This window comes from Perca fluviatilis, chromosome 12 (genome assembly GCF_010015445.1).
Source record: "Perca fluviatilis chromosome 12, GENO_Pfluv_1.0, whole genome shotgun sequence".
Taxonomy (NCBI): domain Eukaryota; kingdom Metazoa; phylum Chordata; class Actinopteri; order Perciformes; family Percidae; genus Perca; species Perca fluviatilis.
The window spans coordinates 21,354,339-21,369,091 of NC_053123.1; the positions used below are offsets into that span (position 1 = coordinate 21,354,339).

At 40.2% G+C, this 14,753-nt stretch overlaps 1 protein-coding gene across 1 annotated transcript; it reads right to left on the reverse strand.

Moving 5' to 3' along the window:
• Nucleotides 1-213: 213 nt before the first annotated feature.
• slc9a2 (solute carrier family 9 member 2) lies at nt 214-13,948 on the reverse strand. The gene is made up of 13 exons (XM_039817091.1): nt 13,405-13,948; nt 13,052-13,266; nt 12,711-12,959; nt 10,719-10,969; nt 10,399-10,616; nt 9,322-9,521; nt 6,265-6,354; nt 6,106-6,176; nt 3,444-3,611; nt 3,226-3,331; nt 1,924-2,040; nt 1,586-1,664; nt 214-761 (listed from the first exon to the last, which is right to left on the reverse strand). The coding sequence occupies exons 1-13, from the start codon at nt 13,670-13,672 to the stop codon at nt 343-345; spliced, it is 2,451 nt and encodes an 816-aa protein (XP_039673025.1). The 5' UTR covers nt 13,673-13,948; the 3' UTR covers nt 214-342.
• Between the last annotated feature and the right edge of the window lie 805 nt (nt 13,949-14,753).

Consider the following 14,753-nt stretch of genomic DNA (forward strand, 5'->3'; position numbering starts at 1 on the left):
GCGGTGTATAATTAATTTATTGTGTCCATGCTTTAACTTTGCGGTGGAAGAAGACAGGTTATTTTAAACTCGAAAGGCAACGCTTTTTTTTCAACTGATAACTTAACTTACATACCCAAGTTCAATCAACACATACATATCTGACAAAAAATTCAAATAGTCAACACAATGAATAAATGCAAGTTTAACTTTCAAAAACTCATAAAGTTGAGTTCAAAATCCACAACTTGTATAAGCTCGTTCAGTTAAAACAAAGAAATAAGTTGACATAACTAAATGGGTCTGTACTTTTTTTTAAGACTCTATGGTAGTCCAGCTGCTCTTGAAAGCCCAGAGACTCTTTTACATCTTCTTGGGGTTCCACTGAGGCCGTCTGAGAAGAGGGTTTTGTGCTGCGTTGTCTCTGGGTGTAGCAACCCAGGCTGGAGGTGGAGGCTGCTGCTGCTGCTCCTCTTCCACTTCATGATGCCCACTTCTAATGTTATAAGCTGAGCTGCTGTCATTTTCAACGGAGGAGTGAAATGGACGGTGAGGAGCAGGAATGTGGGAATCACTGGAGGAGGAGTTTGTTCTGGACGTGCCGCGCCTTGAGCTGCCTCTCTCCTCCCCTGTGCTTTCATCCAGCAGGTTAACAGAGGGCGCCTCCGTTAGGGTGTCCAGCCTGCGTAGAGGCATCATGGCTCTGGAAGAGGAGCGTGCTGGCTTGCCAAACCGAGAGGGTCTGGAGTGGTAGACCACCTCTGACATTGTTTCCAGATCATCTGGGACAGGTGAAGAAAATAGTAAAATTGTACGGAGACTTTTAGTAAATGGAATTATGCAATCACACAATGGCATGTAAGTAACACTGAAAAAGGTCCTTGATGAATAAGGAAATTAATGTGAACACTAACCTGCTGCTGGATCAGTCGTGACAAACTTATGTTGTGCAGCCAAACGTTCAAATCTACATAACTTTATTTCAAATTCTAGTGGAATTCTCAAAGTTGCAAAAGATACTAAACAAGATGATTTTTTGGAAAGGTGTATCAAATAATACACAGGACAGCTGGAATGGTGCTAACATCTGTAAGGCTGTACTTATGCACAGCTTTTATCTAACTGCAAAGTCAGCATGGTAAGAGTACAGCTGAGGCGAATGGGAATGCCATTAGTTTTGCAGTTATATAAGCTTTATAACATAAACTAAAGAAAAGTTGACCTGATGATGATGCTGGAGGAAAAGTCAGGGAATCACAAATGTTAAAATGCATCTTGTGCAGATACTTAAATGTTTGTACAAAATTTCATTGGCCAATTGCCATCCCAAGAGCCACACTGCTAGCATGGCTAAAAACAATATTTCACTCAGTGTGAGCATCATATACTGCAGCTTAAATGAAGAGCTAGAACAAGCTGATACACAAACACCTAAGCAAGATCCATTTTTGAAAAAGACTGAGGTGCGGTCTAAAAGCTCTGGAAAGAAAACTATTAAGTGAATCTTGTGTTTACGATGATTATTCCAACTTTAAATCTACTTAAAAGGGACATAAAAGGGAGAGAAATTGATGTTTAGTGGTTAAAAGTAGTTGGAGAAGCATACCTGTATAGATTTGCCTCCTGGGAGGATATTTTGTGTCCAGACTTTTCCCAGCAGGAAGAGAGAAGTATTTGGGCACCACCTGACAATAAAATATGGGAATATAACTGCTGAGTGAAAAAATTGGCAAGAGAATAATGAATGAGAGATGGGATAAAGAAAGTGAACCCCATGTTTAATTTGGAACACTTTGAAAGATAAGTAACATGTTTCTCACAAGGTTCAACTCCGCTCTCACTTCCTTAATTCTAACTAAGATGCTGAGAACGTACTGTTTGTAGCAAGACTCATGTAATACCTAAAGTCAAAACCAGCCCCAGGTACAGAGCTTTCTTACTTACCGATGACTGAAAGCTGCCAGGTCGGAGGCTGCGGCGGATGCTGGTGTGGCGTCTCATCAATATCTCTCTGCTGTGGCTGTCATTGGGCAGGGCATGCTTATTTGTGTATGACACCGTCTAGTTAAAGATAACAAAAAAGTACAAGATACAACATAACACAGCAAATTAGATGCTTCCAGCTCACAGGTTCCACTATTTAGGACGTGTCCATCTGTAGTAAATTTACAAGTGTGAGCCTACAGGCTGCCACAATGATTTCACCTCAAGGTAACCTCAACTAAAACACACAAATAGACAGTTAAAAAATGTGTTCAGAGGAGACGCATTCTTTAAAGCTCAGATTACTCAACCAAAACTGGCCACACCTGTCAAACCTGAAAAGGTCCATGCGTCTGCTTGTTGCTCTGTTGTACATATCACCAAAAAAATGTACACGGTGCTCTTGTCTTTTCAAGCTTCTACTTCCTTTTCATGTAAAAAACAGAGGGTATTACAATTACTGTGTTTGGGAAAAAGAGATGCATGTGGCTTCCTTTTAGAGTTTTTTTAGCTTTGTAGTGGAGCACATGTGAGACAAGCAAGACACTGCTGTATTTTCTGTAAGCAGGTGAAAGTTTACTACAACAACAGCTACATGCAAATGCATGAAGAGTAGGGGTAGCTTTTGGCCTTTACTCAGTCAAACAGTGCCTCTGGGAGCAGTGTAGTTGTAATGTTTGCATATTGTCGGTGTTAGCTGTAGTGGCACTGCTGCATCAGTGGTGGAAGAACTAGTCAGATTCTTCACTTAAGTAAAGGTACCAACAAAACAATGTAAAAATGCTCTTATACATGTGAAAGTCCTGCATTACTGCTACTTGAGTAAACATGCATGAGTATTATCAGAAAAGGAAAAAGAAAAAGTTACTGTTCTACAGTCTATGCCTGTGGCAGATCTTATGACATTATTATGTTTTCCATATAGATGCATTAACATGTAATCAGCATGATGGAATTTGTGTTAACTACTTAGTATACTGTTCAATAGTTTATTACAGTAGTTCCCAACATAGGGGCCGGGCCCCTCCAAAAGGTCATAACATAAATCATGAATAATGGGAGAGAAAAGACTGAAGTTTAGTGAAATAGAAGTATAAAGTGTAACATAGACATACAAAATGTCTCAAAACTGTATTGAAATATGGTACTTGAATACTTTGTTACTTTCCACCACTGTGATGTTTGATAAGAGAAGAAGGGAATAGGGGGAAAAAAAGCAGAATGCACACAGCTGTTATTCTGCAAGAAGATTTCATATCTCACCCGTTGCCTGATCTTGTACATGTTCTTGGACAGGATGTCATGCATGTTCTTCACGTCAGTAGCCAGGAACTTCTTCTTAGGCTTAGCAGAGCTTTTCTTTTCCTCACTAAAAGACAGATGAAAACAGATTACTTTCTCTAATCCCTTTGATCTGAACAGACAGTAAGGAGGTAGTGTGATCGTCCCAGAAACAGAGAGACATGATGAAGGTTTCATACTAGAGAGAGACGATGGACGGAGTAGCGCTGATGTCTCCAGACACATTGTCCAGGATCTCCATGGCGTTCTGCAATTCCAGTCTCTTGTACAGCGCCACAATACTGGACTCGGCCCGGTTGTCTCGGATCAGGATTTTCCGCAGGATTCGATTGTTAAACTTCAAAAACCTGACATGGACAGAAACGGGATTACATTGGTTAGGGTCGACAGCTTGTGTTAAACTGAGATATCTGAGATCAAAACCAACAGTGCGTTCCTAATGAAGGAACATGACACCCGGCACTACCGGTGTGGCTCATTGATGCGATTTTAATAACAATCAAGGTCTATTACACAAAATAATAAACTTTATTAGGCTCTGGCTACACAAACAATACTTCTTAGTATGATCTTATCAAATGTTATATATGTTTGAGTGTAATTTTTTTTAACTTTTTTATTGCAACTTTCTTGGTCTCGTTTACATGTTATAGTTAGGTTTTTTTGTTTTTTTCATGCTTCACTTTGTGTATATAGTAAAACTGTACGTATATAGTATTTTCGTAAGTTATTTATTTGTATTTATTTTATATTATTTTGCGGTTGGTTGATGGGCTGAAACCTCTGATCAACATCAATCAGCGGACGCTTAATATCTTACCTGGTAATGCAGCCATTTGCAATTCTTCAAAAAGCCTCAATTCTAGAGGCTTTTTGCATTAAGTCTGATCTTCAGTAATGAAACGCATGATCAATGGGATTGAGGACACGTGACTGACTTTATCAATCAAAGACATCCGACTGTTGGCTATTTGTAAGTTTAGGATCATTGTCCTGCTAGATTGTCCTAAAGCTGAGGGGGCTGTGTAGAAAAAGGGCTACACTGTCACTGTTCACCCAATATGGATATTATTAACAAACGCCCGCCCTTAAAGCTTAGTTAATCCAACCTAAAATTTGCATTCATGAGAAACCCAACTCACGGGAAAACCATTAAGTGTGTGTAAATAAAGCTACAAGGAAGAGAAAGAACACTGGAGAGATAAAAAAGGCATGGCATAAAGGGAGTAGTGTAAGCAGTGGATATTAAAGGAGGACGAAGTCAAAACTTACTGTAATTCATTTGAAATGTGTTAGTGTTTAAAATGCCCACATAAACTACACTCCAAACCAAATACGTTTGTAACAGTAGGTGCAAGTAATTTCCTCTGGTAAGAAAAAGTCAAAATGAATACATTCTCACTCAGACATCAATCTTTTTGAGTCTACAGTGTGGACATAAACCTAAATTTACAAATTAATTTGGGTTTTTCACAAAAAAATGAAAAATGAATATTTTTTCAAATCTATAAACAATAGATTTGTGCAAAGTTAATAGCTGAAGATAGAAAATTGTCTTCACAAAAAGCAGTTTTTAGCTGCAGCAGGGTAACTATGTAACACCAAACTACTAGAATACTGTGGTAATATAATGCATTCATGTAATGCAAATACTGTGAGGGTAAAAGATTCAGAAGAGCTTTAGAACATCTGTGTCACTGCCAATGGCGGAAGCTGAACACGACACCAAGTGTGATTAGTCAACATTCCCACACAGTCACGAAGTGAACAATAGCATTGTCAAACAAAACAACAAAGAAGGAAACTGAAACTGCCATCTCTCTTCCAGTTTCACTGCAGATTATTTATCTTCAAACTTAGCGATATGAAGCGGTGAGTAGTTTAAGATTAAGTGAGTAATGTGTACATTTTGTAGGCTACTCTTGACTATATATGTATTCGGGAGGCAGATACCATCACCACATTTAAGAGTAAACTTAAAACTCTCCTCTTTGATAAAGCTTATAGTTAGGGAGTGAGGAGTTGCAGCGTTCACCTAGACCGGCGGGGGAGGGTGTATGTCTGCAGACACGGCACCCCTTCTCTTCTCTGCTTTCTCCACAGTCGTCAGATTCATCTACCAACCCTTATAGAACTGGCTCAGGTTTGCCTTGCACCAGCTCTTAATTATGCTGCTATAGTTTTAGACTGCCATGGGACTTCCTTCCTTTCACACACGGAGCTCCTCTCTCCTCTCTCTTTCCATCTGTGTGCATCCATGTCCCAGAAATGCTTGTTTCTAACCTAGCTCTGGGGAGCTTATTCCCCAGATCGCTTATGTTTTTTGTCGCCCAGCAGTTTTCCTTGGATTAGGTTGGACTCTAAATCATGATTGCAGCTATCGCCGTGGTCCTGCTCCGCGCCCTGCTATGCCCCGCTACACCCTGCTACGCTCTGAAGTGCCCTGCTACGTCCTGTAACTCCCTGCTATGTCCTGCTACACCCTGTAACGCCTTGCTACACCATGAACTACTACAACTACTATTTCTAGTCATAGTTCCATTATCTTTATTGTGACTCTTATTACCACTGTTCATCATGCCCCCGATCGGCATAGTCAGACACCGCCCACTAAGAGCCTAGGTCTGTCTGAGGTTTCTCCCTAAAAGGAAGTTTTTCCCCGCACTAAATGCTTGCTCTTGGGGGAATTACTTGAATTGTTGGGTCTTTGTAAATGATAGTGTGGTCTGGACCTACTCTATCTGTAAAGTGTCTTGAGATAACTCTTGTTATGATTTGATACTATAAATAAAATTGAAATTGAATTATATATGGTAATGGATTTTTGAGAGAGGTTCTTACTTGTCCTTCCAGTAAAAGTGGCTCCACTGTCCACAGAGGTCCTCAATGCCAGCTACTGTGTGCTCCATGAGCTGAGAGCAAAGTGAGACCTGTTAACAAACTGTGCACAAGAAAACATACATCCGTCTACCACATTTACATCTACAATCTGTAGCATACCCTGCAGTGAATCTCTACGTTGATAGTGTCAAGATTGCGGTTGGTTCTGCGGACATTGACTAACTCAATCAAAGGTCGAATACTGATGCCCTGTGGAGGAGAGAAAGAAAGATCACAGATTCAACAGAACCAAGAAAAAATACTTTTAAAATCTCAAATTACTTTCAAAATATTGGGCATTAATTAAAGTAGAAGGTACATAATCCAGAGTCCTTATTGCAGCAGCTTCCGATCGTTTTGGTGGATAAAGAGGACATTTTAATCGGACATTGGTCTGACATTGAGTTGGAATGCAAGATCATTACATCCAAAACCTGCACAACTTATTAGATAATGAAATCAATTCTGATATGGACTTTAAATCATGTGGTGTTCCAAGGAAAATCATGACACAGGACGTCAGTCTGTTTCTCTCTGACTGAGACTATTTTTCTATTTGATTCAACTAGTTCTACTACTAAGACAAAACTACCACACACACACACACACACACACACATTTTTTTTTTTTCTTTTTTTTTTTTTTTAACCTCCCCTCTATCTCCCACCTTTCTGTATGTTATTTCCTTTTCCTTTTTTTTTGTATTTTTTTGTGTTATTTTGTTGTTTTTTTGTTGTGTATTGTTATGTGTGTATTTTTTTTGTGTGTTTGTGTGTGTATTGTATTTGTGTTTATATGTTTGTTGTTGTGTGTATATATGCTTTTGCTTGTGTATTGTGTGTGTATATATGTGTGTGTATATTATTGTGTGTATGTGTTTATTTTCATGTGTGTATGTGTATATTTTTTGTTAGTGATTGTGTTGTGTGTTGTTGTTGTGTGTTGTGTTTGTGTGTGTGTTTTGTGTGTGTGTGTGTGTGTGTGTGTGTGTGTGATTGTATTGTGTGTGATGTGTGTGTGTGTGTGTGTGTGTGTGTGTGTGTAATTGTGTGTGTTTCGTATGTATTAGAGTTTTATGTGAGTGGTTGTGTGTGTTGTTGTGGGTTAATTATATTGGGTGTACTTTCTTTTAATGTGTGCTGGTTGTTGTGACTGGTATGTGCGCTTGGGTGCCACTATGGTGGTTGGGGTGGCGGGTTGTGGTGGGGGTATTAGCTATATGGTGTGTGCATAGTATGCTATGTGGATGTGGTGTATTGTGTGTGTATGTGTGTGTGAGATATATTATGTGGAGTGTGTATGTGGAATGCGTGCCTTTGTGTAAATAATGTGCAGGAGGACAGCACACACTTACCATACATACATATATATATATATATATAACAATATATATACATATATATATAATACAATAATACACACATATATATATATAATATATATATACACATATACATACATACAACATACATACATACAGTGCCTTGAGAAGTATTCTCCCTTGAACTTTTTGACCTTTTGCCACATTTCAGGCCTCAAACATAAAGATATAAAACTGTAATTTTTGTGAAGAATCAACAACAAGTGGGACACAATCATGAAGTGGAACGAAATTTATTGGATATTTCAAACCTTTTAAAACAAATAAAAACTGAAATATTGGAAGTGCAAAATTATTCAGCCCCTTAAGTTAATACTTTGTAGCGCCACCTTTTGCTGCGATTACAGCTGTAAGTCGCTGGGGGGTATGTCTCTATCAGTTTTGCACATCGAGACTGACATTTTTGCCCATTCCTCCTTGCCAAAACAGCTCGAGCTCAGTGAGGTTGGATGGAGAGCGTTGTGAACAGCAGTTTTCAGTTCTTTCCACAGATTATCGATTGAGTTCAGGTCTGGACTTTGACTTGGCCATTCTAACACCTGGATATGTTTATTTGTGAACCATTCCATTGTAGATTTTTGCTTTATGTTTTGGATCATTGTCTTGTTGGAGAGACAAATCTCGGTCCCCAGTCTCAGGTCTTTTGCAGACTCCATCAGGTTTTCTTCCAGAATGGTCCTGTATTTGGCTCCATCCATCTTCCCATCAATTTTAACCATCTTCCCTGTCCCTGCTGAAGAAAAGCAGGCCCAAACCATGATGCTGCCACCACCATGTTTGACAGTGGGGATGGTGTGTTCAGGGTGATGAGCTGTGTTTTGCTTTACGCCAAACATAACGTTTTGCATTGTTGCCAAAAGTTCGATTTTTGGTTTCATCTGACCACAGCACCTTCTTCCACATGTTTGGTGTGTCTCCCAGGTGGCTTTTGGCAAACTTTAAACGACACTTTTATGGATATCTTTAAGAAATGGCTTTCTTCTTGCCACTCTTCCATAAAGGCCAGATTTGTGCGAATTATCACGACTGATTGTTGTCCTATGGACAGAGTCTCCCACCTCAGCTGTAGATCTCTGCAGTTCATCCAGAGTGATCATGGGCCTCTTGGCTGCATCTCTGATCAGTCTTCTCATTGTATGAGCTGAAAGTTTAGAGGGACGGCCGGGTCTTCATAGATTTGCAGTGGTCTGATACCCGCTTACAATAATATTATCGCTTGCACAGTGCTCCTTGGGATGTTTAAAGCTTGGGAAATCTTTTTGTATCCAAATCCGGCTTTAAACTTCTCCCACAACAGTATCTCGGACCTGCCTGGTGTGTTCCTTGTTCTTCATGATGCTCTCTGCGCTTTACGGACCTCTGAGACTATCACAGAGCAGGTGCATTTATACGGAGACTTGATTACACACAGCTAGATTCTATTTATCATCATTAGTCATTTAGGTCAACATTGGATCATTCAAAGATCCTCACTGAACTTCTGGAGAGTGTTGCTGCACTGAAAGTAAAGGGGCTGAATAATTTTGCACGCCCACTTTTTCAGTTTTTTATTTGTTAAAAAAGTTTGAAATAGCCAATGAATTTCGTTCCACTTCATAATTGGGACCCACTTGTTGTTGATTCTTCACAAAAAAATACAGTTTTATATCTTTATGTTTGAGGCCTGAAATGTGGCAAAAGGTCGAAACGTTCAAGGGGGCCGAATACTTTCGCAAGGCACTGTATATATACACACACACACACACACACACACACACACTGTTAAATGTTTTAAAATATACACAGACACCCCTTACCTGAAGAAAGACCGTGAATAGGATGATAGCAATAGTGGCAGTGACGAAAAGCTGCTTGCGGACAATGTTTTCAGGAAGAGTGAAGGCCAAGGCGAAGGAAACTGCACCTCGCAGACCACCGTAGGCCAGACCAAATTGATCTTTAAAGTTAAATGGGATGGTGCGGAAAGGGTTAATGATCTGAGTCAGCACCAAGACACCTGGGAAGAAAGAAAGAACAATGTCAGGATGTTATTTGAAGCTGCACTAACTAACATATGTTGCATTTACAGCTTTTCTGCGTCTCCAAGTGATAAACAAAAGAATCACATATAGATCAATGAATGCAGCTTTAAAGTGCTCATATTATGCTTTTTGCCTTTTTCCCTTTATTGTGTTATATATCTTTTTGTGCACATTATAGGTTTACAAAGTGAAAAAGCCCAAAGTCCACCCCAAAGGGACTTACCATCTCCAACAGAAATGTGCAGTACAACAAAAATATAGTGTTTTTTGAAAATTAAACCACATAAAGCCATTCTGGTACAAACTCTAAATACAATTATGAACCTGAAAATGAACATAATATGAGCACTTCAAAGAGCAACATAACCAGGCTGAAAAAACATGTTTTGCTGCCCTCTCAGTTTCAAAGTATCAAGCCTTTTTCAGTGTGCTTTGTTACATAACTACAGCAAGGAGATGTCAGCAAAAACATGGTTTTTAAGAGGGGGGGGGTTAGCTAGTCTTAAAAGTTTTATACATTATTTTGATATTCTAGCGGGCTTCAGGGTTATTTACATAAATGCATCGTGTGTCTTTGAAGTCTGACAAGCACTGTTTACATCCATGTTTGCTTAATAGCATCCATGCTTGCTTCTTTTGTTGGTCCATTATTGCAAATTGTGATTAGTGTGACAGGGTGAAACCAATGGGTTCATTAAAAAAAAAAAAAAATCGTAAAAACATGCTTCATAGCACTACTAGAGGTCAAAAGCTCCACAGGGTAACTTTAATCCTGCAACAAGAGTGAAAGACGCCAAGACAAACAAAACCTGACCTCCAACATGACGCAGACACCCAGTGTCCTATCCTTACCGAGACCTCTCCATAGAAAAGCAAACAGCAATGTGAACAGGATGTAGCCCCAGTTCCACTCATGGTCTGTTGTTATGGTGACGACCCCCAGGAAGAAGAAGATGAGCGTCTCTGAGATGGAGCCAAGCATCTTGACAACATGGCGGATGGTTGTGCAGGAACGCTGGGACACATTTTCCTCCACGTAATACTTCATGGTGAGAGCACAGGTCACAATGCTGCAGAAAAACATAAACTGCAGATGTTTTTTTGCTGTATTCTTCTAGCATTACAATATTTTACCATGGATTTATTTATTTATTTATTTTAAATCTACTCACGCCATGATGGATGAAATGTTGAAGAGCTCGGCCACCAGATAGGCCAGGTAGCTGTACATGAATATGAAGAGTGGCTCGATTTCTCGGACCTTGAAGGTGAATCTTGTGGTGAAGGCGGCCACGAAGCCAAACACAATGCCGAAGCCCATCCCACCGAGCCCCACCACAAAGAACCTCCCCACCCCGAGGAAAACATCCACTGGCTCCACCTCTGGCATCAACGCCACAAAGTTGAACATGTTGTACAACACCTGTAAACATGCACATACACATGCTGAAACACTCATGCAGCCACGCAGTCAAACATCCCGCATATCCCTGTGAGAAGTCATAGGTAGAGTCAAGGGCTGTGGCCTCTAATGACATAGTTACAGATAACAGTAATTTATTGAAATATTTACTCTGCATTGTTTGCAATTTGATAATCCCATTTCACCAAGTGCGCTGAATGACTCATGGTAAAAAGAGAACTTGCCAGAGCAACCGGCTTTGTTCTTTTTCCTCGTATTCCACGATACCTCTAACAACTTACTGCTGTTTTTATGATGATGTGACTGTTTAAAATCTGCTGTCTGACTGCCCGCGACCATCAAAAGTACATTTTTAGAAAAAGCAAGAAATTTGTAGATATTGGAAATTATGTGAAACCTGAGGCAAAGACAGGATACCACAGAGCCATTTTAAGGATTACTTTAAGTTGGTCAGAGACTATCTGAGTCACAGTTTAACTGGCAGGGAACATTTTAGGATCTTATTTGGATCAAGGAAGGGGCTTCATGTGACTATTAGCAATTGGCTGCTATGCAGAATAAAGTTTCCCAGCAACAAACAGTGTTGACAAAGTCATTAATGAGTAAAAATACTTAGCACATGGCTAATTTAAAGGATACATCTGGTGATATGCTATTTTTTTCTTCTTTGTCAACAAATCCCATGAGAAGACCAAAACCAGAGACCATCTTGCAATACTTTTCAAATTCCCCAGCCTGCCTGTGCCACTTACCCCCACCCCAATTTTTTCCAAAATACATTTTACTTAAATTTTTTAAAGGCTATATTATTTCCTATAACAGCGGTGCACTGTAGTTTTATTTTGGGGTGCTATATTTTCAGGAGAAACATGTCATCTAGTGTGGCTTGCTGGTGTATTTTTTTAAATATAGAACATCACTGACCAATCCTTTAAAGCGACTTTTCTGTTCTGGGATGAGCCTGTCAGACACAACGGTTAACAAACCACTGAAAAATCAGAGACAAACCAAACAGGAGCCTTTTAACATTTAATTAAAGCAGATATGTATGGAGAGTATGGCAACAATAGTTCCCAGTTTTAAATTTGCATATTGAAGTTATGATACAAATCATCATAACCTGGCACTTACACTCAAGGGCGGAGCTAGAAACTCTGGGGCCCCACTTTTTAATAATAGGATCCTACTGAAGTTTGATGGGTCCTCTCCACCATTTGGGCCCCTATAACTGTCACCTTCCACCTAACCAGTGACTGCAGTTCTCACCGAAAGTATTTCTACTTTCTACTACATTCTGCAACAAAGAGCTCTCTGTCCTGACTATGCCTTGGCTTTCCCAGTCTCCTGGGTAAATGTTCGCCCTCATTTTCTGTATCAGCTCCACTACTGTGAACTAAACAAAAGGGTTGCAACATCAAAGATAAGAGCATGTAATTGTAGCTGGATGGGTGTGTTTGAACACAAAAAGAAAAGAGTGAGGGAAGGAATTTGAGCATGAGCTTGGTTCAGTCAAGCTCCAGGCGATGCTGTCTGTACGTACTTCTCCCATATGGCCAACTTCCCCTTGGGGATCAATAAAGTATCAAATGCAACAGTGACCTCAGAAATTGGTTTGGCGGTATCTGAGCCAGCAAGCTTCCTAAGATACACAGCTCAGGCCTGTGGACACATCTGTTTCACAACAACTGTCCCACTAACATGCAAAAAGTCACTTTCATAGCCTCTGCCTCAGCCCACTCACCACAGTGACAGCATCATTGAAGAGGCATTCTCCAAACACTACGATGTAGAGCTGCTCGTTCACAGACACGTCCTCAAACACGCTCAGCACGGCCACAGGGTCCACGGCCGAGATGATGGTGGCAAACAGCAGGTTCTCCTGGAGGTTGATGTCCTGCACACCAAACACCTCTATCTGGCATATGGCAAACAGAGACACGCCAATGCCGATGCTGTTCCACAGGGTCCCCACCACTGCAAACCACAACACCTGCAAACACAGAAAGAAAATGGCATATTGTCTATATGCTAGAACAAGATGTTGAATCTGTTTTAGGAAACCGTGGCGGATTTGTAACAGACCGTGCCGATGTTCTCAAAGAAAGGCCTGGTTGGCATGAAGTAGCCTGAGTCAAGGACAATCGGGGGCAGCATGTAGAGGAAGAAGACATTTCTGGAGAGCACAGCGGGGGGCTCTTCATGGACAGAGTACATGATGCCACCCACTATCAGACCAATGCTGATCAGAAGGCATGACTCTGGCACCCAGATGGTGATCTTGTGGTACACATTGAAACCTGAGAAAAGAGACGTAGACTAACTTTAGTTCTATGAAAAGGTCACACCTATTAGGCTACTGATAAAATAATCAGCTATTTTATCTTAGTGTCAATAAAATCACCAGTTTCAGCATATGTTAGGCTACTGTTACTCACCAATCTTTGCGAATGAAGCCAGCAAAACCCAAAGAGTAATCTCAAATGGTAACTGTATTCTTTGGTAATTCATTGTAAACACTGGCATATTTTCCTTTACCGGGTCTGGATAGGCCTGGGGGGCATTATCTAGGTTAACCGGGGGCAAAATCGTGACACTGCCGCCGGTTGGTTGGGTTGGGATTTCCCCTCTAGAGCCGTGCAGAAAACTTGAAAATGTGAAAATAAGTAGTAAAACTCCTGTTCGCCTTGTAATACTTGAATCCATTGTGCACAAAAACCCACAGCTGCCCTACACAGTAAACCAGATCGATGTAAATATCAATCACTCCATCCAACTTCACAGCCGAAAAGCAGTTGATGTGAGAACAAACTCAGCTTCTTACAAAAAAATGTATCATATTATTAATGTTCTCGCGTGTTCTTACTCCATCTGCAACAGTAAATCTTTAATGAACTTGTCTTTAGAGCTCACAGTCGTGGTCCGTGTGGGTCGACTTCAATTGCAGGACAAAACACCTGTCGTTTAACTGCTGTGCGTCCACGAGTTCCGATACAGGCTGGGCGCGGCCCCGAGCCCTGGAGCCCTGCTCTGATTGGGTGTCACCTGATGCAGATAAAAAAAGGGTGGGGCCACTCTTGGGTTTCGGTTAACACACAGTTTCCCTGATTTATCAAAAGTGGTTTATGAATTACAGACCGCAGAGGTAATTAGTTGGCTATAGTGTGAACGTTTCTAAATTTAAAAAATGAAAACATATCCCATTTCTTGACTTATATAGGCTACGCGGCAATCTTTAACCAGTTTGACTCTAAAATTCAACACCGATCACAACATAAAAAGTGAATTCTGCAGCATCACTGGACCATTAGTCTGATTCTGTTCTCAGCATGAAAGCCCATTTCCACTATGAAGGAAACTTAGGAAAGCTTTTTTGCACACCTCATTTGTCGGCCAGGTGCGTAGGATGTGACCAAAGTGGGAGATCAGAAGCTTAGAAAAAGTCCCGCACACTGACCATTATGCAAGCAATAATTTATTTATTTAGAAAATACAAGGTTTCGGTCTTAGACCTTCATCAGGTAAATTCAATGAAATCAATAAAGACTTAATGTTGTAATGACAAAATATATTATTCCATAATAGTAAAGTTTCCCATAACAAGAGCTATCATGTCAAATTTTTAACTTAGTAGGCCTATATCATTCTGAATCAGAATGAGAAAAGCCGCAATAACTACAAATTGTGAAATTTGCCTTGGTGAAAGGTGCGTACATAAATAAACAAACAAACAAACATGTTAAACATTGATATAAAATAAACAATAAACACAGAAAAACATCTACAT